At 37.9% G+C, this 27,958-nt stretch overlaps 1 protein-coding gene across 3 annotated transcripts in view; it reads left to right on the plus strand.

Moving 5' to 3' along the window:
• The window catches only part of LOC141401686 (SEC14 domain and spectrin repeat-containing protein 1-B), a 134,659-nt gene that overhangs the window by 29,397 nt on the left and 77,304 nt on the right, over positions 1-27,958 (plus strand). For all 3 annotated transcript variants that reach the window (XM_073982048.1, XM_073982049.1, XM_073982047.1), the window contains exons 3-5: positions 13,989-14,181; positions 14,260-14,373; positions 14,559-14,733. In XM_073982048.1, the coding sequence (XP_073838149.1) occupies positions 13,989-14,181; positions 14,260-14,373; positions 14,559-14,733 (482 nt within the window). The remainder of the gene's footprint in view (positions 1-13,988; positions 14,182-14,259; positions 14,374-14,558; positions 14,734-27,958) is intronic.

Below are 27,958 nucleotides of genomic sequence, written 5' to 3' on the forward strand. Positions count from 1 at the left end.
CTCTCCTACAAAATGACAATTGCCGCAAGTAAACTCGCCCAATGTAAATTGGGACTTATCAATTAGGATTTTGGACTCAAATCAACGGAGTTTTAATTGTTTGATATATAAAAAAACTTGATTGTATCATCCAACTTAGTAATACAGGAACCTAGGCGATACATTGTTAGGGTCCACTACGATCAGCCTGTGCATAGATAAAAAAATGTTTACTGCTAAGAAAAATCCAAAAACAAAAAAATCGGTGGAGGGATTTTTAAATAAATCGCGGTACAAGTTATCATTTTTAGGTTTTTTAAAAATTCCTCCAGTGATTTTTTCTTGTTTTTCTTGTCAGAATTCGCAGGTGTAAGAGGTTGTCCTTGAAAGTTAGTTATTGTGCACCCTGCATGACATGATTTCATAAGGAGGCGATACAGTCAGTGCATTGTCCCAATTTGAACTTCTATATCTCAAAAATGGTGAAATCTACCAAAATACCACTAAGGTCAATCTTGTAAAGAATTTTCACTACTAAAATATTTTCTCAATTCCTATTTCGATATAGCTTGCGGTTTCTGAGCAAAATCCTGAAAACCTAAAAAAACCCTAAAAATATGAATTTTGACGGCAATTTATTTGAAAATCCCTCTGGCAATTTTTTTGTTGTTTTTTGATTGTTCTCATCTATGAATATTGTAGTTTCAAAATCCACAAAAACTTCCTAGGTGTAAGCTTCTTTCACTTAAAATTAGTTAAAGCGAACCGTGTAAAAATAGTCTTGAAGTTAAGTGTAAACAAAAAGGCGTCGTTTTGCTTTTTTTCAACGTTAGATAGTGCTTGTCCAATTGGCCTAAACTTTGGACATCCTTAAGGTACATCTCCTCACAAAAATTCAAATATTTAGCTTACTGGAGGTAGTCTTCGTGGTTGTAATTATAAAGATATCACTGTGTGTCTGAACCAACTTTAAAGGTGCATACTCCTGGGACGTTTTTGCAAATTCTGAAACTAAAATGTTCATAGATGAGAAAAAACAAAAAAAAAAAAAAAAAAAAAAGCACAGGAGCGCTTTTTAAATAAATCAGGTCAAAGTTTGCATTTTTTTGGGGTTTTCACGATTTTGCTTAAAAACCGCATGACCAATCGAAATGGGCCTAAAAATGTTGTAGCATTGAAAATTCTCCACAATATTTTCGTTAGTCCCATTTCTGTAGGACTTGTCGTTTCCAAGCAAAATCGTGAAAACTAAAAATGTGTACTTTAACCGCAATTTATTTAAAAATCACTCTAGAGATTTTTTTGTTCTTGGATTTCTCTAATCAATGAACATTGCCGTTTCTGAATTCCCGAAAAATTTCCCAGGTGTATGCGGTTTTCATTAGTTAAAGATAGTTAAAGCGCACCGTACATAAAATTGTTTCATAAGGAGGCGATGCTGTCAGTGCATTGCCCCAAATTTAACTTCTATATCTCAAAAATGGTAAAACCTACGAAAATGTCATAAAGGTTAATCTTCTAGAGAATTTTCACTGCTACATTATTTTCCCTAATCCCATTTCGATAAGACTTACAGTTTCCAAGAAAAATCGTGAAAACTTAAAAAAAAAAAAACTAAAAATGTAAACATTGATCGCGATTTATTTAAAAAGCGCTCCGGCGGTATTTATGTTGTTTGATTTTTCTCATCTATGAACATTGTAGTTTTAGAATCCGCAGAAACTTCCAGGTGTAAGCACCTTCTATTTAAAGTTGTTTCATGCGCACCCACGGTGCTCTTGACTCAAATTTAAATGGAAAGTGGCCTCACCTGCATGAGAAAAAAACTAAAAAAATCGCCGGAGCGATTTTTAAATAAATCGTGAAAACCTAAAAAACCTATAAATGTGAATATTGATCGCGATTTAATAAAAAATCCATACAGCGATTTTTTCTTGTTTTTGGATTTTTCTCATCTATAAACATAGCTGTTTCAAAGTCCGCAAAAACTTTCCTGGCGTAAGAGGTTTTCATTTAAAGTTAGTTAAGGTGCATTGTGCACAACATTGTTTTATAAGGAGGCGATACAGTGAATCCATTGTCCTAATTTGAACTTCTATATCTCAATAACGGTAAAAAGAATTTTCATAGCTACAACATCTTCTTTAGTCCCATTTCCATAGGACTTGCGGTTTCCAAGCAAAATCGTGAAAACCCAAAAACCCTTAAAAATGCCAACTTGAATCGCGATTTATTTTTTTTATTTTTTCATCTCTGGACATTGTGGTTTCACAATCCGCAAAAACGTACCAGGTGTAAGCACCTTCCATTTAAGTTTTATTCAAGAACACCGTGCACCTTGATATATTTTAAACTATAAAATACATAATAAATAAATTGGGCCAAAACTCTATATTCACCCAAAAACTTCAAATGAAAGTTGATAACACTGTGGCTTTCTGTGGGACTTAACGACTATTTCATTTCGATCGTTAACGTAGCAAAAATTATAATTAAAGCATTTAGCATTTTAATTTGACCGATTTTTGATGGTACCCAATACCACCGCAGTACTCTAAAACATGAAAATTCGAATTCCCTTACAACAATATACATATGTATTAATCAATAACTATATTGAAAAATTCTTTCCAGCTACTGTCAATATATTTTTTGTTTTTTATTCATCAGCAACCAGTTTTCAAGCCATTATAACAATAATGACCACCCCGACCCATGTGGTACAGCATTTTGCTTTGCCTACTTCAATTTAGAAAGTTTTCCTAAACGGTTTGAAATCATAAAAAAGTGTGCTTACGAAATAAAATAACATAAATTATGAGGAAAATTAATGAACTTTTTTTTGTAATAAAATTCAATTTAAATTAGAGCTGTTAACAACTTTTCAATACATACATAAAAACACTAAAAGCATTATTAATAAATATTTCAACACGTTTATTATTATGATTTCGTTTTATAAATTGATCATTGGGTTAAATGTCTTACATATTTACCCAAACGTATGTGAAAATTGCTTTTAATAAAAACTTACAATGCAATGAAATTTATGGACTCTACAATAAAATATGGAATGAAAATAGCCGACAATGAATCTTAATAATCATCAGGTCAAATCTTTATGGAAGTTTTGTTTTTAAATTGAGCTTTCAAAAATCCCTCGTCATCTTTGTTTCTAAATGTCATTATTTAAAGGAATGTCAGGTCCACATTGGAATTCTGACAATTTAGTGTAAATAAAGCACATATTTTTTGTGAAATATGGAAGGTTTAGTGGAGCTTTAAAGAAATACGTTTCTATTAAATTCTAAAGTTTATTACGATTTTGACATTTTTGCATTACAGAGAGCTTGTCGATTCAAAGTGGCGCATACAAAAAGTAACCCAGGAACCACGCATTCTTATGTTTTACTTTATTTTTGTTAGAAAAAAGTCAGCCGTAAGAAGTTTGTAAAATTGAATTAATATCATCCTTGGAGATTTCCGTTTGTCGCGGTTTTCAACCTTTATACGCATATAATGATAGGTTCATTCTCTTTTGGTGAACCAAAAAAATCGGAATTTTCCAGACCACATTTATTGTCCAATCGATGAAAACAGTTTACCAGTTCACTGTAGTGGCTAAACAAGTAATCCTACAAAAAATTTTGAAAATCGGGTCAGATTTTAATTTTAGCTATATAAAGGGCCCATGGAAACGTTAAGGCCCCAGTGGCACGTGTTGACATATTCCGATTGAGCTCAAACTTTGGCAATCTTAATTTTTAACAAAACTAAACATTTTAGGAGGATGCCGCATAAAAAATCCGACATCGATTTTTTCCTTTTAAGTTAAAACCAGTCTTAGATCCAATATATATATATTCGCCTGATTTTAGGTATTTAGTGCACCAATTACGCTATGTATGTCCAATTTTATAGAAATTTTGAATGTATGGCGGAATTTGCACTAGAAACAGTTTGCCAAATTATACTAAAATCGGTTTAGAATTGAAGGTATTCGTTGCACCAAATACGTAAATTCTGTCTAATTTTAATGCAAATTGGGAAATGCTGCGGAATTCGGACAACAAATAAGTTTGCCACGTTTTATCTAAGTCGGTTCAGATTTGAATATTTCTCCCATATACATTTTTCATCCCATTTGATGTTTATTTTTCACTAAATTCGTAAAATAATTCCGATCCGGTTTGAATTCGCTACTTCTGGCAGAATTCAGCCAAGAGTAGAGTTAGTCAATTTTTGTTATATTCAGTTCAGAGTTAACTATAGCTCCCTTATCACGGTGCGCCTTAACTAATTTTAAATGTAAGGTGCTTACACCTGGGAAAATTTTGCGGATTCTGAAACTACAATGTTCATAGATAAGAAAAATCAAGAAACGAAAAAAATCGCCGGAGGGATTTTCAAATATCGCGGTCAAAGTTCAAATTTTTAGGGCTTTATTATGTTTTCACGATTTTGCTCGGAAACCGCAAGCCCCATCGAAACGGAATTTGAGCAAATCTTATAGCAGTGGAAATTCTCTACAAAATTGACCTTAATGTTATTTTCGTAGGTTTTACCATTTTTGAGATTTTGATGTTCAAATTGGGACAATGCACTGACTGTATCGTCTCCTTATAAAACAATGTCATGAAGGGCGCACCTTAACTAACTTTAAATGAAAACCGCTTACACCTAGGAAGTTTTTGCGGATTCTGTGACAGCAATGTTCATAGATGAGAAAAATCCAAAATCAAGAAAAAATCGCTGGAGGGATTTTGAAATAAGTCGCGGTCAAAGTTCACATTTTTAGGTTTATTTTAGGTTTTCAGGATTTTTCTTGGAAACGGCAAGTTCTATCGAAATAGGACTAAAGAAAAATTTTGTAGACGATTTTTACTGCTACAACATTTTCTTTAGTCCTATTGCGAAACGACTGGCTGCATCCAAGCAAAATCCTGAAACCCTTAAATAAACTTAAAAATGTGAATTTTGACCGCGATTTGTTTCAAAATATCTCCAGCGATTTTTTTTGGATTTTTCTTATCTTTTAACATTCCTGTCTCAGAATCCGCAAAAACTTCCTAGGTGTAAGCGGTTTTCATTTAAAGTTAGTTAAGGTGCACCCTTCATTACATTGTGTTATAAGGAGACGATACAGTCAGTGCATTGTCCCAATTTTAACTTCTATTTCTCAAAAATGGTAAAACCTACGTAAATAACATTAATGCCACTCACGGTGCTCTTGAAACAATTTTAAATGGAAGGTGCTTACACCTTGGAAGTTTTTGCGGATTCTAAAACTACAATGTTCATAGATGAGAAAAATCAAAAAACAAAAAAAATCGCCGGAGCGCTTTTTAAATAAATCGCGATTTAAGTTGACATTTTTAGGGGTTGATTAGGTTTTCACGATTTTGCTTAGAAACCGCAAGTCCTATCAAAATGGGACTGGAGAGAATGTTGTAGCTATAGAAATTCTCTACAATATTTACCTTTGTGGTATTCTCGTCGGTTTTACCGTTTTTGAGATATAGAAGTTCAAATTGGGACAATTCAAATTCAATTCAATTCTGTATCGCCCCCTTATAAAACAATGTCATGACTGCAAATTCCCAACTTAAACTTATATATCTAAGAAAATGGTACAACTTTGGATAAGTTACTTAAGCCAGCCTTATATAAAATTTTCACAGCTTTAAGATTTTCTCAGGTCCCATATCGATAAGACTTACCGTATTTAAGCAAAATCGCGAAACTCTAACAAAAAAACCTAAAACTGTAAACTGAGCTTCTATATCTCAAAAATGATACAGGCTGGGAACAAATTATAAACGTCAATCCTCTAGAGAATTTTCACAGCTACAACATTTTCTTTAGCTCCATTTTGATTGGACTTGCGGTTTCCAAGCAAAACCATGAAAACCTAAAAAACACCTAAAAATGTGAATTTTGAACGCGATTTATTTAAAAATCCCTACAGCGATTTTTTCTTGTTTTTGGATTTTTCTCATATATTAACATTGCGGTTTCAGAATTCACAAAAAAACTCCCCTGTGTAAGCGTTTTTCATCAAAAGTTAGTTATGGCGCACCCTTCATGACATTATTTTATAAGGTGGCGATACAGTCAGTGCATTGTCCCAATTTGAACTTCTATATCTCAAAAATGGTAAAAACTACGAAAATACCATAAAGGTCGATCTTGTAGAGAATTTTCACTGCTACAATATTTTCTTTAGTCCCATTTCGACAGGACTTGCGGTTTCTAAGCAATATCGTGAAACCCTAAACAACCCCTAAAAATGACATCTTAAATCGCGATTTATTTGAAAAGCGCTCCGGCGATTTTTTTTTGTTTTTTGATTTTTCTCATCTATAAACATTGTAGTTTCAGAATCCGCAAAAACTTCCGAGGTGTAAGCACCTTCCATTTAAAATTGTTTCAAGAGCACCGTGCACTCTCTTAGAGAATTTTTACTGCTATAAGATTTGCTCTAATCCCATTTCGATAGGGCTTGCGGTTTCCGAGCAAAATAGTTAAAACATAATAAAGACCTGAACTTTTGAACTTTGACCGCGATTTATTTGAAAATCCCTCCGGCGATTTGTTTCAGTGTTTTGTAAACGGCCGGCAAATTGTCACAAAACTATGTAATATTTTTCAACAATAACAAAAAATTTACTAAAAATGTTTCGTAGTTTTCTTAAAAAAAAGTCATGAAAATTTTATTTTTATTGTGCTTTACAAGTGGGGGCCACCCCTTAAAATCATGGTTTAGAAGTAGGGTTGATATAAGGAGGAGGAAATATGTACTCATATACACGAAAAGTATTAAATGCTGCTAAATTCAATACAATTCGGATTTGGGCGAACCGATAGATTTGAAATCCTGAAATTTGGAATTGTGATTACTGTTTGAGCGTAGGTTCGAGATATGGAGGTCGTTTTGAAAATTCTTACATATGGGTACGAAAAATAGTAAATTGTACTAAATTTGGTACAGTCTGGATTTGGGAATTGAGCTGGAACTCTTAAATTTGGAATTAAGATTACTGTTGGAGTGTGGGATTGAGGTAGTTATAGAAATTCGTGCTTATGGGTACAATAAGTACTAAATGGTACTACATTTGGAACAATTTGGATTTGGGTGATCGGATAGAGCAGGAATCCTGAATTTTGCGATTATGATATAGAGGTAGTTTTAAATATTCATACCTTTGTATAGTTAATTTTACTAAGTTTCCTACATTTTGGATTTAGTTAAAGGGATAGCGCTGGAAATTTGGAAATAGTTTTTCTTTAAAGTAAAAAGTTTGAATGTAGCATTGAAAATTCGAACTTATGAGTTCGAAAAGTGTTAAATGGAACTATGAAACCGTCCCCGCCTTTCTTCCTTGGTGCTACAAAACTTTCTCCCAGAAAATTTGTCGGTACAGGCCTACGTTTTGATGTAGCCCCCAAAGAACGGCACGGCCCGATTTCCGGTATTCCCAAGGATTTAGCTTCATTATTACACTGAAATGGCTGAAACTTAGTATTTAGTCTTCTTTGGGGCTACACAATTTTTCTCCAGACATTTGTAAGTATAGGCCAATGTTTTGATATAGAATAGTACCTACCGATTTTCGGTTTTTTAAGGTTTTCATTATCCCAAAGAAATGCCAAAAATTCGTATTAATCTTTTTGGGGCCATACAACTTTTCCACAGAAATTATTTGGTACAGATCCAGACTTTGATATAACCCCCATTGAACCCCATATTAGAGATACGCCTGATTTCAGGAAATTTTTGAGGATTTTTGCTTTTTTGAAAATTTTATCTTTTATCCACTTATCAGCCTTTAGGCTAAAGTGGGTATACGCACTTTGATACGACCAAACATGTGCCTTATCGAAATAATCTGTTCACACAATTTCGAGTCCATTGAGTAATGTCCGACAGTCTGCCTGTAGTCTGTCTGGCTGGTGCGCACGAAAACTCTCAAACGAAGCAACCGATCGGGTCCAAAATTTGGCATTTGTATTATTTTTTTCCAAACTCAGTTTAAGTTAGAAGATTTGTCATATCGGTTCACTCCTTCCGGTACCAATTTTCGCTAAAATAGTGCGCACAATAGCTCTCGAAGAGAGTAAATGGTAATAACTTTGCATATGGTAATATTACTTTCAGGCATAGATAGGATGAGAATATGGACTATATCGGTCCACTCCTTCAGGTATCTCCCACACAAATTGGGAAACACATAACACATAATTGTTGAGGTGCTCGCTACATACCTGCTGGTCGAATACCCGAAATAAGACCAAATTTCCCAGCAGAGGCGACGGGACTAGCAAATGAACGTGATGAGCTTCGTCGTACGAACCCCGAAGACCCAAGAGTTAGAGAACTTACTCTTGAAGTCAACAGGCTAGTGGGCGAACATAAGCGGAAAAAGTGGCTAGACCATCTGAAGCAGTGCAACATTGGTGCAGGAATAAGTAAATTGTGGGCAACGGTTAAATCACTCTCGAGTCCGGAAAAGAAGGATGACAGAACGGCTGTTACTTTCAACGGCGTGACAGTAACTGACCCAAAGAGGTGCGCGTGTTATTTTAACCGGCAGTTCATAGAGCACCCCGAGAGTGATAGGGCGAAGAGAAGTGTGCTACGCCGTATAAGAAGAACTCTTCCAGCCGAGGAGGTACCACCACAATTTACGATGAGCGATGTTGCAGATGCCATCCGAAACGCTAAATCATCCAAAGCGTTGGGCCCGCACCGAATATCGATGGTAATGCTTAAGCAGCTGGATGAACCTGGAGTTGAGTATTTAACAAGTGTTCTCAACCTATCGTTAGCCACCCATGTTGTACCGGATGCCTGGAAAGTTGGCAGGGTGGTCCCGCTACTGAAGCCTGGCAAGGATGCCAGCAGAGGTGAATCGTACAGGCCGATTTCACTCCTGTCGCCAGTAGCAAAGATCCTAGAGGCGCTACTCCTCCCCACGATGAGAAGGTGTTTTCCAGTTGCCCAACATCAACATGGATTTCGGAAAATGCATAGTACTACAACAGCATTAGACGCCATATCCACACATATCAGTAGAGGACTGAACCAGAAAAGGCCGTGCGACCGAACAGTCATGGTGGCTCTTGACCTATCGAAGGCCTTCGATACCGTCAACCATGCCAAGCTGTTCGAGGATATAGAGAAAACTAATCTCCAGCCATGTTTGAAACGTTGGGTAATCAACTATATGTGTGGACGCCAGTCGTTTGTAGAATTCAGAAACAAGAAGTCCAAAACCCGTAGAGTGAAACAGGGAGTTCCCCAAGGAGGGGTGACATCTCCGGAACTGTTTAACCTCTACCTTTCTGAAATTCCACACCCTCCAGACGGCATAGAGATCGTGATGTATGCGGATGATTGTACGATCTTGGCGTCGGGTCCTATCGTCGATGACATATGTGATAGGTTAAATGTCTACATAGCTGACCTAGTGCAGTTCTTCCATCTGAGGAATATGAAAATATCCGCCGCTAAATCCACAGCCACGCTATTCACCACATGGACGGCTGAGATGAGGCTCCCACTGAACATATTGGTCGATGGTGCACTGATTCCGACCACTAACTACCCTAAAATACTGGGTGTAACGTTCGATAGCATGTTCAAGTCGTCCGCGCATGCCACAGCTATTTGCAATAAGATCAGAAGTAGGAACAAGGTTCTCAAGTCGCTGGCCGGCAGCACTTGGGGTGCTGATAAAGAAACCTTGTTGACCACCTACAATGCAATAGGCCGGTCTGTGGTAAGCTATGCGGCGCCAGCGTGGTCCGCAAAGGTTAGCGCATCGCAGTGGAAGAAGATTCAAACCTGCCAGAATGCCGCCCTGAGGACTGCAACAGGGTGCCTCCTCATGACACTAGTGGACCATCTTCATGAGGAGGCGAAGGTTTTACCGGTGCGTCAGCACAATAAGATGTTGTCGATGCAGTACCTGCTTGGGTGTTACCGCAGTGAGCATCCCTGTCACGATTTAATGGACAGGCGCCCCCCACCCAGGCACGTCAGGAGAGACCTTCATGATCTAGAGAGAGAGGTCCAAAGGTATAAAAGAGAACCGCTAGATCAACGAGCCTATCAGGCAGGCTTGAATCGCATTCACACCAACATGGTTGCGCAAGCAGTACGAAGATACAGTGTGAATGCCGTACTTGGAAACCATCCCCCATCCATCGCAGCAGAAGAACGACAGCTGCCAAGGCAAACACGAGTGGTTTTAGCTCAGTTAAGATCCGGACGATGCAGCCGCCTCAATTCGTATTGGGCCAGAATTGACGCCACGATACCCAACATATGCCCAGCATGTGGATTGGGACCACACGATACTCTGCATTTATTCAACTGCCCAGCTAACCCCACTCACCTGTCTCCTCATTCTTTATGGACGCAACCAGTCCAGGTTGCAGAATTCTTGAGTCTGGATACAGAGGAACTTGATAACTGAAATAATACACTAACAAACATAAATGCGTTGCTACAACAACAACAACAAATTGGGAAAAAGTGAAGCTTAAGAGCCCTTCTCTTATCGTTTTGGTAATTATACCCTCAGCATTTATGCTAACGAGGGTATATACACTTTCTTACGGAAAAAAGTGCCTCATCGAAATAATGGTTTTAGACCTCAAGTATGTTTCGACGAAATGTGTTTCAGACAATTTGGAGTTGATTTAGCCATGTCCGTCCGTCTGTCTGTCTGGCTGGAGCGCACGATAACTCTCGAATGGATCAACCGATTCGGTCCAAAATTTGGCTTTCGTAATATTTTGTCCAAACATAGTTTAAGTTCGAAGATGGGTTAAATCGGTCCACTGCTTCCGGTACCTCTCCCACAAAAGTTTGGAAATGTTCGGAAAATTTGGGCAATGAAGCAAGTAACCGATTTGGTCCATACTTTGCACATCGTGAAATTTCTATCAGACTTAGATGAGGTTCCAATATGGACTCAATCGGTCTACTCCTTCGGGTACCTCCCACACAAAATTTTGGATAAATTCAATTTAAGACCTGCTCTCGAATCACTTTGATTTTTGTTGAAGCAACTTGCATTCGCTGCCTCAAATATGGCAGTAAAGGTTTTTTCAGGGGAAAGTCCATGCTTCTTGAGAAAACAGCCCGAAAGTTGTAAAAAACCCTTATAACGAGTGGTTTTACCGAAGGCTGAGGTTAGCTCGGCCGCTGCCAGGGTCGACTCAAGGACCCACAAACCTTAAGTAAGATGAGACACGATTGAACTGTGCTTCAGAGTTTTATTTATATAATTTCGTGAACATAAGTTTCAGATAATATGGAGATAAATTGATATGTTGGTAATGTTGGGGAACAGCCTCGGGTGGAATCGCTTCGAGTTGGTCGGTATGAAGTAGGTGGTAATCGGCGGATAGAAGAAGGGCTTGGTAGTTGACAGTCGGTCGATAACACTCGGCTCGGAAATAGTGAAATCGGCAATCTTCTGATCGTCAGCCCTCGCTCGGCAATACTCGGATTGGCAATGGGTCGGTAGTTCCCGTTGTTGGCGTATCGCACGGCTCGGCGTTATTCGGATTGCTGTCGGATCGGTAATCTTCGTGTGTTGAGTTCGGTTCGGTAGTCTTCGTGTGTTGCGTTCGGCTCGGTAGTCTTCGGGTGTTGAGTTCGGCTCGATAGTCTTCGGGTGTTGAGTTCGGCTCGGTAGTCTTCGGGTGTTGAGTTCGACTCGGTAGTCTTCGGGTGTTGAGTTCGACTCGGTAGTCTTCGGGTGTTGAGTTCGGCTCGGTAGTCTTCGGGTGTTGAGTTCGGCTGGGTAGTCTTCGGGTGTTGAGTTCGGTTCGTTAGTCTTCGGGTGTTGAGTTCGACTCGGTAGTCTTCGGGTGTTGAGTTCGGCTCGGTAGTCTTCGAGTATTGAGTTCGGTTCGTTAGTCTTCGGGTGTTGAGTTCGACTCGGTAGTCTTCGGGTGTTGAGTTCTTCTCGGTAGTCTTCGGGTTGCTACTCTGTAAAGAGAAGAGGCGGGTATAGTTAGGCAATAGAGCGAACGAATCGACAGGAGCGAACGAACCGACAGGAGCGAACGAATCGACAGGAGCGAACGAATCGGCAGGAGCGAACGAATCGGCAGGAGCGAACGAATCGACAGGAGCGAACGAATCGGCAGGAGCGAACGAATCGACAGGAGCGAACAAATCGCAAGGAGCGAACGAATCGGCAGGAGCGAACGAATCGGCAGGAGCGAACGAATCGACAGGAGCGAACGAATCGGCAGGAGCGAACGAATCGACAGGAGCGAACAAATCGCAAGGAGCGAACGGATCGACAGGAGCGAACGAATCGCAGGCCGACGGCTGTTGCTAGGTTCGGTTCAAGTAACTGCGGACAATGCCACACGTCTTATCTTGTACTTCGTTTAACGCCAGCACTCGACAAATTCAGCGACGAAAACTAAACATCTTATCCATCTGGGTTTACGGAGTGAATGAGAATTATTTGTAAGGCGAGTTAACCAGGAAATACACTGAAGTTTGAATAATGTTCGAATAGAGTAGTAATTATGCATGAAGTTGGGATTATGCATGCACTAATAAGGTAGTTTTGTATTGATACTGGATGTACAATGTAACGGTCACGTTACACCTATACACCATATGTATACACCCTATTTCACCATATGTAGTGGCTGGAGGGCTTGAACCGAATACTGCATTCGTCCATACTTTGGATATTGTAATATTTCTTGGAATATTAGATGAAATTCGAAGGTGGTGCTTATAGTTTCACTCCTTCCGGTACCTCCTCCGCAAAAGTTCGAAAATATTCGCTAAAATGGTACGTGCAATTTCTCACAGACATAGAAATCGATTTGGTCCAAACTTTGGATCTCTAAATATAGTCGAAACTTAGTTTATGTCTAAATTTGGGCCCTATCTGTCCAATCCTTGTAGTACAACCCACACAAATGTTCAACATTTTTGTGTGGTTCGAGGATCCTTTGGACATCTTTACCGAAGGTTTTCCTAGTGGCCCTGTTTACAACGATATCATGTTTTTCGTAGGCTAGTGTGATAAAATATGTGTGATACTTTTTACCTGTTTTTTAGCAGATTGTCCTTGTTTACCATGTTTCAATTTTTCTGAAGGAAGACCATACATCCTGAGATAATGGACTATAACTCCAGGAAACCTTCACGGCAACAACTAAAATGGAAATTTAATGCAACTTGTGGTTGAAGGTATAAAAGGTTACGCCAGGGCGAACATAATAATGTTATAATAAAGCCTTAATAAATTAATTGCGTTTTTCGATTATGTATATTTCCTTGCTCCTTTTATATTCAACATACAAATTTAATCACTTTTTAGGTAGATAATTCTTGAATTAAGCAAACTTGCCCATACGTACTCCTTAAAACCATTTTATACTCATGCGATTTTCAGATACCACTAATCTACATTGAATTATGACTATAACTTTGGTAAACTTTTTAACCAAAAACAAGAACTAAAACATACCCTTTTTGTTTTTTTGTTACAAAATAAATTATCACATTCACATACAAACAGTTATGATTTGTCAATTCCAAAAATAACAAAAGTCGTTTAAAATTACCGTACTATTTCTAAGGAAAAATATTTACATCTGTTTATCTTTTTACAGAAATCATTTTATTATCCGAAATTTTTTAATTGTTCCAACTCCCCAAAAAATTTGTCCTAATTTACATAAAATCTAGTTTTTATTTCAAAAAAATTAATGATGATTAGAAAAAATACAAGGTAATATACGACCAATAAAATCTTTTGCAAATAGCTCCAAACCTTTAAACGCTTAAGGGCATTTGTTGTTTTTCTAAAGTCATGCTTGTTTTTTAGAACAATAGTCATCAAATACAAGTTAATTAGGGTTTTTTGTCTCATCTCATCAAAGGTAGAAGAAAGAATACATAAAATGGCACGACAAGATTGATGATTTGATGCTTATTTTTTTTCTTTTTTGTTTAGTGACGTCATTCTGCAAAAAGGCATAACCGTTATTGTTGATGCCCAAAAGACAACGGCTCGTATAACGCGTCAACATGCCCGCTATATTTACAATCTATTCGATGGTCTAAAAGTCAGTCTATATCTAGTCAAATCGGAAGGATTCTGGGAGAAACATGTAGAGACCTGTACCAAAGGCCAGGGGAAGGGAGAGGTAAAAGTGATAAAATATTTGTTAAAGAATTTAAATCGTTTCCATTCTGAATATGTTTGTATTGTGTTTTGTTTACAGCCCATTGTCTTGTCAAAGGCCCGTTTACCAAAATTCTTTGATTTGTCTTCACTGCCGGAAGAATTGGGTGGCACATTACAATTCAATTATGATGTGTGGCTGCAGCAGAGGAAGGTAAGTTATTCAATTTGAAAATTGTGTTTGTAATGATGATAATATTTACACACATACATACCTATGTATTTATGTAAGCGTGCCATAATTCACTTTGCATTGAAAATGATTAATCGTGATACCAAAAATGTGTCATATGTTTTTTTTTTTCTTTTCTTTCTTTCCCCTTTTTCATTATGCCCCAGTCTGTGGAAGAGTTCATTAAATTTTATGACGATTGCCTAAAATCCATGGAAAATTATCACAAACTATTGCAAGGCAATAAATCAATACGACCAACGGAAGCGGATGTTGAGCTTAAGAAAAATGCCCAACAACATGCGACAGTCCAATGCAACATTGAAACGGTCATCGCAATGGGTAAGTAGGGCAGCCAGCAGTAAAAACAACTACATTGTTTGCTGCTTTTATTTCCCGTATTATTAAATAAATGTTATTGTTGTGATTTGGTGTTAACTACATATTACGGGAATACAGTTAAAGTTTAAGGTAATGCATTGTAACGGAAGTTTTTTTGCTTTAATATGAATCGTTTTTGGTTTAATGACTTAACTATGCTATTAATAGATTATTTTCTTTTTTTGTACATTACTTTCTTTACGAAGAGATCACAATTTCCAAACAAATTTCCGTTTCGTAAATATTTAGAACATCGTTGTCTCATATCATGTTGGTGTCTTAAGTCTTTTGTTTTTCAAACTTGGTTTGCCGTTACATAGGTTAAATATTTTGATTTAGAATAAGTCACTAAATGAACTATTTTTGTTAACCTTGAGTTCTTTTGAGAGATGAGGATTTCGTATTTGTCTCGTTGCGACAAGACGTTCCAGATTCACTCCGATGGGTTTAAGACTTGCAACAATCCGAATACAAGCTAAATACTTGAACTTAAAGGTTATCAGTGGTCATGGCCCCACCGAAGATAATGGTAAGCATATCAAAGGTACATGTAACGAGTAAAACAATCAGCGAACTGACCTTAATGTTCACTTAAGTAAACATTTTGGATTTTTTGTGAGGGAAGTACCGACTATATGTGTCCATATTCGAAGTTTGTCACTGATTCCTTTTGATAGTTATCGTACCCATCAGCTGGTCACCGTACGATTTTTTAGAACTTATGAATCTTTATGTCAGGAAGCATTGACTTGTCCACGAAAAACATTATATCACTGTTAACAGGTCCACAAGGAGTACCTTCGGTCAGTACTTTCATAACGATTATCGAAAAATCCCTGACCTGCACTTTTAATAAATTTTTACTTTTTGCAGGATTGTTCACAGGTTTTGCCCGATATACACCTTCTTCGGAAGATATTTTATGGATACTCAAGTCGTATGTTACACAAATTTTGGGGAAGAGATAATTCCTTTTGGAGATGAAAGCCCTTGGTGAGTATATGAAGAATCCCGAAGGACAGATCCACCGTGAGTCGAAATTCCGCGTTATGGCGTGATGAAGTTTTTGCTAGAGACCCTGTAAGCCTTTTGCTTTAGCTTATTTTTGAGATGACATGTGTCAAATCCAATGAGGATTATTTTCGTAGAGCACTTCGACCTTCTAACTCGCTTCCTTCAATGTCCTTTTCGTTCTTGATTTTAAGAGCCGCTATAAAAGTACCACAAGATGACGTTTTTCAGCTTCGAAATGTTCTGCAAAAATGTCGCTCAGAAAATTTTAGGTAAAGCTCTGATTGACAACTAATCGATGTTGTCGCGTTTTCGTGGTCGTTTTGTGCATTTACCCTGTTTTTGTTCAGAAAAATACTATATATTTATACCCTCAGCCTTTAGGCTAAAGAGGGTATATACACTTTGTTACGATGAATATGTGCCTCATCGAATTAATGGTTTTAGACCCCAAGTATGTTTGGACGAAATGTGTTTCAGACAATTTGGAGTCGATCTAGCCATATCCGTCCATCTGTCTGTCCTGCTGGCTGGAGCGCACGATAACTCTAGAACGGATGAACCGATTCGGTTCAAATTTTGGCTTTCGTAATATTTTGCCCAAATTTAGTTTAAGTTCGAAGAAGAGCTACATCGGTCCACTCCTTCCGGTACCTCCCCCACAAAAGTTCGAAAATGTTCCGGAAAGTTTGTACGCACGATAACTCTTGAAGGGAGTGACCGATTTGGTCATTACTTTGTATAGCATAAACTTTTTACCAGAGTAATATGAGGTTCAAATATGGACCCCGAAGGGGTGGACCGCATCGGGTACCTCCCACACAAAATTTCGGAAAAGTTAAGTTTAAGACCTGCTCTCGAATCGCTTTGATTTTTGTTGTAGAAACTTGTATTCACTGCCCCCCATACGACGATACAAGTTTCATCAGGGGCAAGTCCACACTTCCTAAGAAACTAGCCTTAAAGGTGCAAAAAAAACCCTATGACACCATGTGTAGTGGTTGGGGCACAAGATAACTCTCAAACGGATCTACTGAGTCGGCCCAAAATGTGGCCTTCGTAATATTTTGTGCAAACTTAGTTTAAGTTCGTTGAAAAATGTTCGGAAAAATGTGCGCACGATAAATGTGGATGGGAATGAGCGATTTGGTCCATACTTTAGACATCCTAATATATCTACCAGATATAGATCAGGTTCGAATATGGACTATATTTGTTTTGTTCAGTCCTTCGGGTACCTCCCATACAAAATTTTGGATAAATTCACTTTAAGACCTGTTCTCGAATCACTTTGATTTTTGTTGACTCATCTTGCATTCTCTGTCTCAATTACGACAGTAAACGTTTTTTCAGGGGCAAGTCCATACTTCTTGAGAAAACAGCCCGAAAATTGTAAAAAGACCCCTATGGCACCATATGTAGTGGCGATAGAGCTCGAACCGAATACTGCGTTCGTCCACACTTTGGATATTGTAATATTTCTTCGAATATTAGATGAAATTCGATGGTAGTGCTTATAGGTCCACTGCTTCCGGTACCTCTCCCACAAATGTTTGATAATATTTGCTAAAATGATAAGCGCAATATCTCACAAACGTAGCAACCGATTTGGTCCAAAATTCGAAATTTTTGTGTCCAAGTTTAGCTTATGTTCAAATTTGGGCCCTATCGGTAAAATACTTGGTGTACCACTCATACAAATGTTCAACACATTTTTGTAGTTGAGGGTCTGTTCGAGGATTCTTTCGACATTTTTACTGGAGGTTCCCCTAGTGGCCCGATATTATGCTTTTCGTAGGCTAGTATGGTACATCCCCCACAAATTTTTGAGCTTTAATCCAATCCATATTTCTGTCGGTTCATACGCCCATACATTTCTTTTTTTTTTTTTTTTTGGAAAAAAAGTATTTCAATCCACACAGGCTGAGGGTATATCTTCATCACGCCATTACGCGGAAGTTCGACTCACGGCGGATCTGTCTTTTGGGGTTCTTAATATACTCACCAAGGGCTCCAAAAGGAATTATCTCTTCCCCAGACTTTCACCTCCATTTTGTTGCACAGTGTATTTTTTCAGCTTTCTGATACTAGTTCCAATGTGTAGAGATTTAAAAATTCTGAAATGTAGACTGGCTGCACCCGTAAAGAATCAGGGGGCAGGTGATTAGGGTTAGTTGAGAGGTAAACAAATGCAGGGCGTCTTGCGGTTCCAATTCACATGCAGGGTATCGTGCCATCAATTCGAGCCAATTGTTTTGACAATTGACCTTTTTACTGCGCGCGCAACTGCATCAGTAGGAATGATATCCAAGCCTGTCTGATAGGTTCGTTATCTAGAGGTTCTGTATCTGCTTTGTATCTTTAGGACTATCTCTCAAGATCTTGAAGATCTCTTCCAACGTGTCTGGGTGGGGAAAGCCTGTCCACTAGATTGGTGGCAGGGAATTCCACAGCGAATAACACCCCAGCTGGTAAGGCATCGAAAACATCTTGTTGTGCTGATGCGCCGAAAAAATCATCATCTCCTCATGAAGATGGTCCAGTGGTGTCATAATTAGGCATCGTATTACAATCCTAGGGGTGGCATTGTGGCTGGTTTAAATATGCTTCCACTGCTTAGCGCAAATATTTGCATACCACACTGGGGCCGCATAGCTTACCACAGTCTAGGTACGAAGCCAGAAATGCATTTTGAGGCTCCAGTGGCAAGAACTTTGAAAATTGAAATATGTCTAAAAAATTAACAAGTACCTGGCTACGTCGGTGACCGGTCTATTGCTTTATAAGAGGATAACAAGATTTCTTTGTCTGCAACCAAGCGACCTTCTTCTCCCTTCTGATCTTGTCGCAAATAGCTGTACCTTGCCCAGACGGCTTCAAAATCACGTTGCTCTTGAATCAAATTTAAATGGAAGGTGCATACACCTGGGAAGTTTTTGCGGATTCTGAAACTACAATGTTCATAGAAGAGAAAAATCAAAAATCAAAAAAAAAAATCGCCGGAGCGCTTTTTAAATAAATCGCGATTCAAGTTGACATTTTTAGGGATTGTTTAGGTTTTTGCGACTTTGCTTGGAAACCGGAAGTCCTATCAAAATGGGAATAAAGAACATTTTGTAGCTATCAAAATTCTCCACAAGATTGGCCTTCATGATATTTTCGTAGGTTTTATAACTTTTGTTATAGAAGTTGAAATTGGGACATGTCATGACTGCGATTTCTCAACTTAAACTTATATATCTAAAAAATTGGTACAACCTAGGAAAAATTACATAAGCCAGTGGCAAGAACTTCAGTGGCAAGAACTTTGAAAATTGAAATATGTCTAAAAAATTAACAAGTACCTGGCTACGTCGGTGACCGGTCTATTGCTTTATAAGAGGATAACAAGATTTCTTTGTCTGCAACCAAGCGACCTTCTTCTCCCTTCTGATCTTGTCGCAAATAGCTGTACCTTGCCCAGACGGCTTCAAAATCACGTTGCTCTTGAATCAAATTTAAATGGAAGGTGCATACACCTGGGAAGTTTTTGCGGATTCTGAAACTACAATGTTCATAGAAGAGAAAAATCAAAAATCAAAAAAAAAATCGCCGGAGCGCTTTTTAAATAAATCGCGATTCAAGTTGACATTTTTAGGGATTGTTTAGGTTTTTGCGACTTTGCTTGGAAACCGGAAGTCCTATCAAAATGGGAATAAAGAACATTTTGTAGCTATCAAAATTCTCCACAAGATTGGCCTTCATGATATTTTCGTAGGTTTTATAACTTTTGTTATAGAAGTTGAAATTGGGACATGTCATGACTGCGATTTCTCAACTTAAACTTATATATCTAAAAAATTGGTACAACCTAGGAAAAATTACATAAGCCAGTCTTGTAGAGAATTTTCACAGCTATAAGATTTTCTCAGGTCCCATGCCGATATGACTTGCCGTATTCAAGCAAAATCGCGAAACCCTAACAAAAAGACTAAAAATGTAAACTTTATCTCAAAAATGATACAGCCTGAGAACAAATCATAAACGTCAATCCTGTAGACAATTTTCACAGCTACAACGTTTTCTTTAGCTCCATTTTGATTGGATTTGCGGTTTCCAATCAAAATCGTGAAAACCTAAAAACCACCTAAAAATGTGAATTTTGACCGCGATTAATTAAAAAATCCCTACAGCGATTTTTTTTTTTTTTTTTTTTTTTTTGGATTTTTCTCATCTATGAACATTGCTGTTTCAGAATTCACAAAAACTTTCCCTGTGTAAGCGGTTTTCATTAAAAGTTAGTTAATGACATTGTTTTATAAGGACCGATACAGTCAGTGCATTGTCCCAATTTGAACTTCAATATCTCAAAAATGGTAAAACCTACGAAAATACCGTAAAGGTCAATCTTGTAGAGAATTTTTATAGCTACAACATTTTCTTCAGCCTTATTTTGATAGGACTTGCGGTTTCTAATCAAAATTGTGAAAACCTAAACAACCCCTAAAAATTTCAACTTGAATCGCGATTTATTTAAAAAGCGCTCCGGCGATTTTTTTTGTTTTTTGATTTTTCTCACGTATGAACATTGTAGTTTCAGAATCCGCAAAAACTTCCCAGGTGTAAGTACCTTCCATTTGAATTTGATTCAAGAGCACCGTGAAATGATATCGAACTGTACACCCAATACTTTCGAGTAATTTGTGGCCCGAATTAGGACACCATCGAGTCTCATCCCAGCTATCCATGTGTTGAACGGAGTGGCAGCGAATTTTGCGGCGGATAAATTCATGTTCCTCAAATGGAATAACTGCACAATGTCAGCTAGGTAGATATCCTATCACATATGTCTTCTACGATAGAACCCGACAAAAAGAACGTACAATTGTCTGGAGAATGTGGAATTTCAACAAGGTAAAGATTAAACAATTTCGGAAATATCACAAGCATCTTGGTGAGTTCCCAAACTCACTCTACTGCCTTATACACATAAAGTTAAGTATCCAACGTTTCAATCAACGGCTCAATCCCACGGCAGCGGGTTCTTACGTACCGGATTGACCCGAAACCATAGTGTTTCGGCCAGCGGCTGCCAACCCAGCATCAAACCTATGCTTCAACGTAGGTTTCGTGCTGCTACAACAACAACAAAAACATCCAACGTTTCAAACAAGGCTGGAGGAAAGTCTTCTCTATATCCTCCAACAGCTTGTAATAGTTGACGGTATCGATTGTCTTCCATAAGTCAAGAGCCACCATGATTGTTTGATCGCACGGTGTGCATTGGTTCAGTATGTGTGGATATGGTGTGTAGTGCTGTTGTGGCACTATACATTTTTCGAAATCCATGCTAATATTGGACAACTGGGCACCTGCATCTCATCACGGAGAGGAGTAGTGCCTCTAGAATTGTGCTACTGGTGACAGCAGAGGGATGGGCCTGTACGATTCACCTCTGCTGCATCCTTGCCTAATTTCCGATGCGGGGCCAATCTCCAAACGTTCCAGGCTTCTAGTACAATATTGATGACTAACGTTAGATTGAGGACACTTTTTGAATACTCAAGTGTGGGTTTCATCCAGTTGCTTAACCATTACCATTGAGAATCAGTGTGGAACCAACGTTTTGGATGATTTCGTGTTTCGCATAACATCTGCATCATCATCAATCGTATAATGTGGTGGTACCTGCTTGGCTAAAAAGGCTACTCGCCCACTGCTCTATTAATTGCCGATTAAAATAACGCGCGGATCTCTCATTGTAGCGCGGTTGGAAGTAACAGCCGTTCTATCATCCTTCGTTCCCGGATTCGAGAATGATTTAGCCGTTACCCACAGTTTACTTAATCGTGTGCTAATGTTGTATTGCTTAAGGTTGTCTGTCTGCATTTTCCGCTTATGCTCGCCGACCAGCAGGTATGTAGCGATTGGTTGCACTTGTGATGATGCCCCGGAAAATTCTCTCAGCTACTCTGGATCTGAGGCGCCAGGCGTCATTTGACATTTTTTGGAAAGTTTGAGAGTTTTTAGCCTAAACGTACTCAGGACAGTTTTAAATACGACCATGTGTTAGGTTGTTTACAGTGACTTGAAAAAAATCACTTGGCAAAAAATGGAATTTTCTCGTGAACATTTTCGTCCAATAATTTTTCACAACTTTCGACTTGGATAATCACGGCAAGAGTGCATCGATCAAATTAAATCTTTGTATGTCGATAAAGGACCATCCTATAGCACTCGCTAAAAAGCGAAGTTCGTGAGGGTCGTCCAGAAACGGCCATTGTGCCAGAAAAAATTAACCCGTGTGTGAACCGATATTGCAAGAACGCAGTGCTATATACCGTTAGATACAGGCATCCTTGGACATTTATTCCACCAACTAACATTTGATATTGCATGAACACATACCGGCAAAAATGAGGTTTTCTCGTTGGATCCCGTGTCGTTCGCTGCATTAAATTTCGCGGCTCTTCAAAAGACCTTTATAAGATGGATCCAGGTGACGAATCATGGAACTATGCGTAAGAACCCGAAAAATAGAAGCAATCGCGAGATGCTGTAAAAATTTTCAAAATCCATGTTTTGGAGATGCCTCAATCATGTCACCGTAATTAACCCAACACATGGTCGTATGTCAAATTGTCCTGAGTACGCCTAGGCCACAAAGTTTTGTAGTAACCCTCGTACTAATCACCTGTTTTATGCCTTAAAACATTTCGGTGTTAAGAGGTTATGAAATCGAGTGGTCTGTTGACGGAGACTATGGTAGGAAGATGGTTTGAGCCAAGAAAAATGACGAGTTGCCAGGACACTTAATTTATCAGACCGGGTGCAACAATGATGATGGTGGGCGAGCCGTGCAAAATATGGAGCTATCAAATGGCTCGGATAATGCTGTATCTTTATGGTTATTGCCTAGGACGGAATGCCAAGGCTGATGATGAGCATTGAAGTTCCTTAGCACCAGATGGTTATTGCCTTCCAGAAGCGTACTAATATCAGACGTATACCACAGGGCACAACCAATGAACGCAAACAAACAAAACGATTCCCGTTCCAATCACACAAAGTCCTAATCACCTATTTTATGGCTTAGAAAAGTTCTGTGTTAAGATGTTATGAAGTCGAGTGATCTGTTTACGGAGACTATGGTTTGAGCCAAGAGAAATGACGAGTTGAAAGGACACGTAATTTATTAGACCGGGTGCAACAATAGTGATGGTGTGCAAAATATGGAGCTATCAAATGGCTCGGCCAATGCTGTACCTTTATGGTTATTGCCTAGGACGGAATGCCAATACTGAGCATTTAAGTTCCTTAGCACCAGACTGGTATTGCCCTCCAGAAGCGTACTAATATAAGGCGTATCCCACAGGGCACAACCAATGAACGCAAACAAACAAAACGATTCCAGTACCAATCACACAAAGTCACAAACTTTTCAGTTTCTCTGAATCGTTTCGTTCTCAAAACAAAACCACAAACTTTCCAATGCTAAAAGATGAAAACCGTACGATTGCTGGAATGTATTTCGGCTATGCTGTGGCGGGTTGTTTCTTTCAGAAACGAAACAAAAAATTATTCGCAAATATTTCCTATGCGAAACACACACATTGGATTGCTTAACAACCCCATAAGCTAACATCAACATCCACCGTAGGATGTTTTATCAACCACCAAACGAATCATTCAAATGTGTTTTGAACTTTTTCGTTTTCTATCTGTGTATTTCACTATTCGTTTTGTTCGCACTCACGAATGTAAACAAAACGAAACTAAACAGCGAGTTCGGTCACCGTGAGTTATGTTTCGTTTTGTATTGTTCCCATCGAAAATACAAAACGAACCCATTGGAAATGTTTCATAAAGTATTTTTACGTACGCTGGGCAGAAATACTATTTTCTGGCGGTAAGTACTCATTAAGTTCGGACGCTGGTCGAGAATTCCCCTCCGTCAACCGTGTCGTGAACCGGCCGTCGTGGGAGTGGTTGGCCTCCTGAAAAAGTGGTCCGAAAAATATTAAAAACCCCTACGACTGTCATGGGTAGTGGTTGGAGTGCACGGCAACTTTCGAACCGGACATGGCGGTGTTCCAAAATTTGCATATCGTAACATTTTTGAAGTCGGTAGTTGGTATCGGCATTGGTTTTTTAGAGCTTTACGCGATTATCTCAGGAAGTATGGACTTGTCCCCGACAAAAAATTTTACCGTCGTAGTAGGGCACAAAGGCTTTGTTAATTTGTTTTTTACAAAAATTATCTCAGCATCGGCCCGTTTTTTCCAAAAACCTACCGAAAACAAATACAAATGTTTTCTGTGATAACCACAAGAATATACCTTGCTAATACATACATATGTTGGTTATTCATAATAGATGCTATGTCAGAATTTCCCCCGTGCCATAATATTTAATTCATATATTCTCAAAATTAATTTGCAATCAATTCATATGAGTTTTCACAATAATTTGTTCATTTATTATCTTCTTTGTTAAGCCATGAAAAGAAATTGTTGAAAATTTATTGAACCCCAAAATTAGCAAAATTTGAAAGAAAAAACTGTATGGTGCATCAAATGCGCAATACAGCTGCTCGACGTTTGTCATTTGGCACCACCTCTTTCTGTTCTTCACATTTTCATATTTGCGGACATTTTCTAAATCGTCGTCACACCACAATCACAACAATCCAGAATTTATGTGCGAACATATTTCATGGCCTTTCACAGACATTGCAAATGCGATTAGTTAAATAAAAGTGTTTAATAGGGTGTAATGTAACATATTTTATATAATATCGATAATTATTCTCATAGAAAACATTTAAAGGATATTTTTTCCGTAGTAGAATTTCAAAAGTTTTTTTCATAGTAGACATTCAAAAGAGCCGGTTACTTATATTGGACCTTTAAATGTCTTCTCTCTATATTGACTTTAAAGGATCGTCTTTCTTTACAAGATTTTTAAATATTTATTTTCCATTCGACTCTCAAAAAGTCGCCTTTTTTAGGGTCTTATATGGGGAAAATGCCTTGTGAAGGTTTTTTATGGGAAGTAAAGCTTTGACGGCCTCAAAAGTGTTTTATAAGCTCCATAAATTTAAATTTTCTAAATTCTTCCTAAACGCGTTTCACCCCATTAAACTGCCCAATATTTATAGTGCGAAATCTAAAGCAATGACCGTACATAAGAAATGCAAAGAGTGCAAATTTATTTAATAATTTTTTTGAAGACAAATGGACATTGGCATCTTTGTTTTACGTATCACAACTACGCATTCATTCATCGATACCAAAGAAATTCACCACACATTGTGAATGAAATTCACCAAAAATTATTTTTTTTTTACGAAAATTTTTAAAATTCAACGACAATAAAAGTCCATTTGGGTGGGCGCCCACACAGCAGCACACTATAAAATAATTTTCTGTTTTGGTCTATGACAATTTGAAAAAAAAATAATGTGAATTTCACCATTAGACGGCTGCTGCATTTAACAAAACTTATTTGGGAAAATTATTTTCAGTTTATCGAGCAACGTTCAACACTATTGAAAGAGTTAAAGAATTTCGGAAAAATAAAATAAATATTACAAAAAAGGATTACCAATATTTTGCTGCAATGGAGGCCGCTAAGTTAACAGCAAATTTGTGCCAAAAGGATGTTTCTGCCATTGAGGGCAGTGAGTTGCGTGTTGAGTGCGAAATTGTGGGACAAACTTCTGAATGCAAAGTTATATGGTATCGTAATGATCAGCCACTTGAAGCATCTGAACATATTCAGTTTTTGATGGATGGCAATAAGGCCATTTTGCTAATTAAGGATGCTAAAAAGGACAATGAGGGTAGTTATAAAATTGTGGTTAGCTGTGGTCCAGATGAAGTTTCGGATATTTGTATAGTCCATATTATATCTTTAAATGAAGCAACGTCTGAAAACAAAGAAGCAATTGCGGAATGTCCCACTCAAATAAATACAATCATAACACCACCAACACCAGATGATATAGCCAAAGGAGAAAATGAGTTATTGGAAACAAATGTTGTAGATGGAAATTCGGCAGGTAAAATGCCAGCATCTACACAACCAAATACAACTGCTAACCAGCCATTTGAGGCACCATTAGCTGCAGTTTTGGAAAACGTTGAGTGTGGCCAAGAAGCCATTGAGCAACAAAAGTCTGTTGTTGAACAGGAAAATTTACAAAATCAATTAACCGAAAAGGAATCTACTACAGCTGCTGCAGAACTCCCCTCTGAATCACCAAAAGTTCTTTGTGAAGATCATAAAGAGGAAAATCTGCCATCAGCCACAGAAATTCAAACATCTGTAGAATCACCTAATGTTGCGGAAAATAATGCAGTTCAATTACCAAGTTCGGAGGGTACACTTGGTGCAGATACCAAAACTGAATCTCCTGAGGAATCTAAAACTGAAATTTCTACACAACCTGAAACTCCAAAAGAAAGCGACGCATCTTCAGAACAATTAACCTGCCCCACAATTCAACCTGAAACACCCAAATGTGAAGATAGCAACCAAACCCAAACTCAGGATATTAATCCAACATTAAGCGATGAATTGAAAACGGAATCTGAAGCAACTAAACTCGAAAGTAAAAATCAAGCTGAAACCCTAACAGAAGCTGATAAAAGCGAAGATGGCAATCAAGCTAAAGCTCAAACAGAAAGTCCCACATCTACCGAGACAACTGAAGTCCTTAGCAATCAGGAAGAAGTTCCAAAGGATAATGAACAAAAACCAGAAAATTTTAAAGTTTCGGAAATTTCCGAATTAAATTCTTCTTCGGACATATTACCACCAACTTTATTAGCTGAAGACTCTAAAAGTGAAATTCCAAATGAGCAATCAAAGGATTTAGAGGTCTCCGAATCTCAACCTCTTGCTGATTTACCCACCACAATAGCAGATACCTGCCAACATGAGGTTATATCTTTATTGTCACAAGCCTTGGATGCGGCAGATACCAAGTTAGAGGAATCCACAACAAAATCGGGAAAATCCACTACTGATACTCAAAACAGAGAAGAAACTTCCCAAGCAGCTCATGCGGAGCAATGTCAAGTCCCAAAAGAAACTACAACTGCAGACAACCAAACAACAACTTCCGAACCAGCACCAGTTGCTACTACACAGGAAATCCCTGATCTCTCTCAAGTTGTAAATCCTACTTTAGATACTCTAACTGAAATCCAGAACTCCCCACAACAGGGACATGATGTTAAACAAGTGGAATGTGCAGCAAAGAAAACAGAATCCCAAACACTACAGTAGACCTAGGAACTAAGCCCAACACCGAAGATATAACTGTTAAAGTTGAAACAACAGAAGGTCAAGTAGCAACAGATCCAGTAGACACAGGAGCTGTGATTTCTCCAAAACAAGATAATGTTTAAAGTTTCAAAAAACCCAGGTTTAAATCAATATTTAATAGTTTTAAAGATGGACCAAACCATTTAATAAAAATATCAAATCTTACAAATTCAACATGGAAAAGTTATTTTGCAATTAGAAAATACTTTTGACTCAGTGTACGAAAATAAACGGAACCATTCTTAACCAAATTACAAAGTTCATTCATACTTAAAACGAACCAAAATCAAATCGTAACACAAACTGTACGTTTGCTTCATTTTACTTCAACTGAGCTTTACTATGTTGCTCTGCTCGCGAAGGAAGTAGTGTACAATATTTCTAAAAGTTTACCCTATTTTAATATAACTTCCAATTTAAGGTGTTATCTCTAGTTGTGCAGATCAAAAAAAAAAAAAAAACAAACATCGTGAATTTTTCAAAGAAACTACCAGTGTATGTAGGTAGCAAGGGCGTAGCCAGGATCAAATCTGATGTTTTAAAAACTATACACATCACCAAAAAAAAAAAAAATTTAAACCCTTTATTTAGGTATATACCTAATGAAAAACAAGTAAAAAGCTTCCACATTAAAATATTCGGAATTTATGTGAAATATTTAGATTTCTTTCCGTTATGAAAGTTCTGTTGGCCACGATTTTAGGTGAATTGCGTAAACCAATTACTTTAAATTTGGCGGTATCGTTGCTTAAGGGTATACCAAAATGTGGACCTATTTCTGCAACTATTGGCGGAGAAGTGTTTTGATCACTACGAACACTTAATGCTAAATTGCACCCAATTTAGAGAGAAAATGTAAATA

Source organism: Musca autumnalis, unplaced genomic scaffold (genome assembly GCF_047663935.1).
Source record: "Musca autumnalis isolate F117 unplaced genomic scaffold, ASM4766393v1 scaffold_4, whole genome shotgun sequence".
Taxonomy (NCBI): Eukaryota; Metazoa; Arthropoda; class Insecta; order Diptera; family Muscidae; genus Musca; species Musca autumnalis.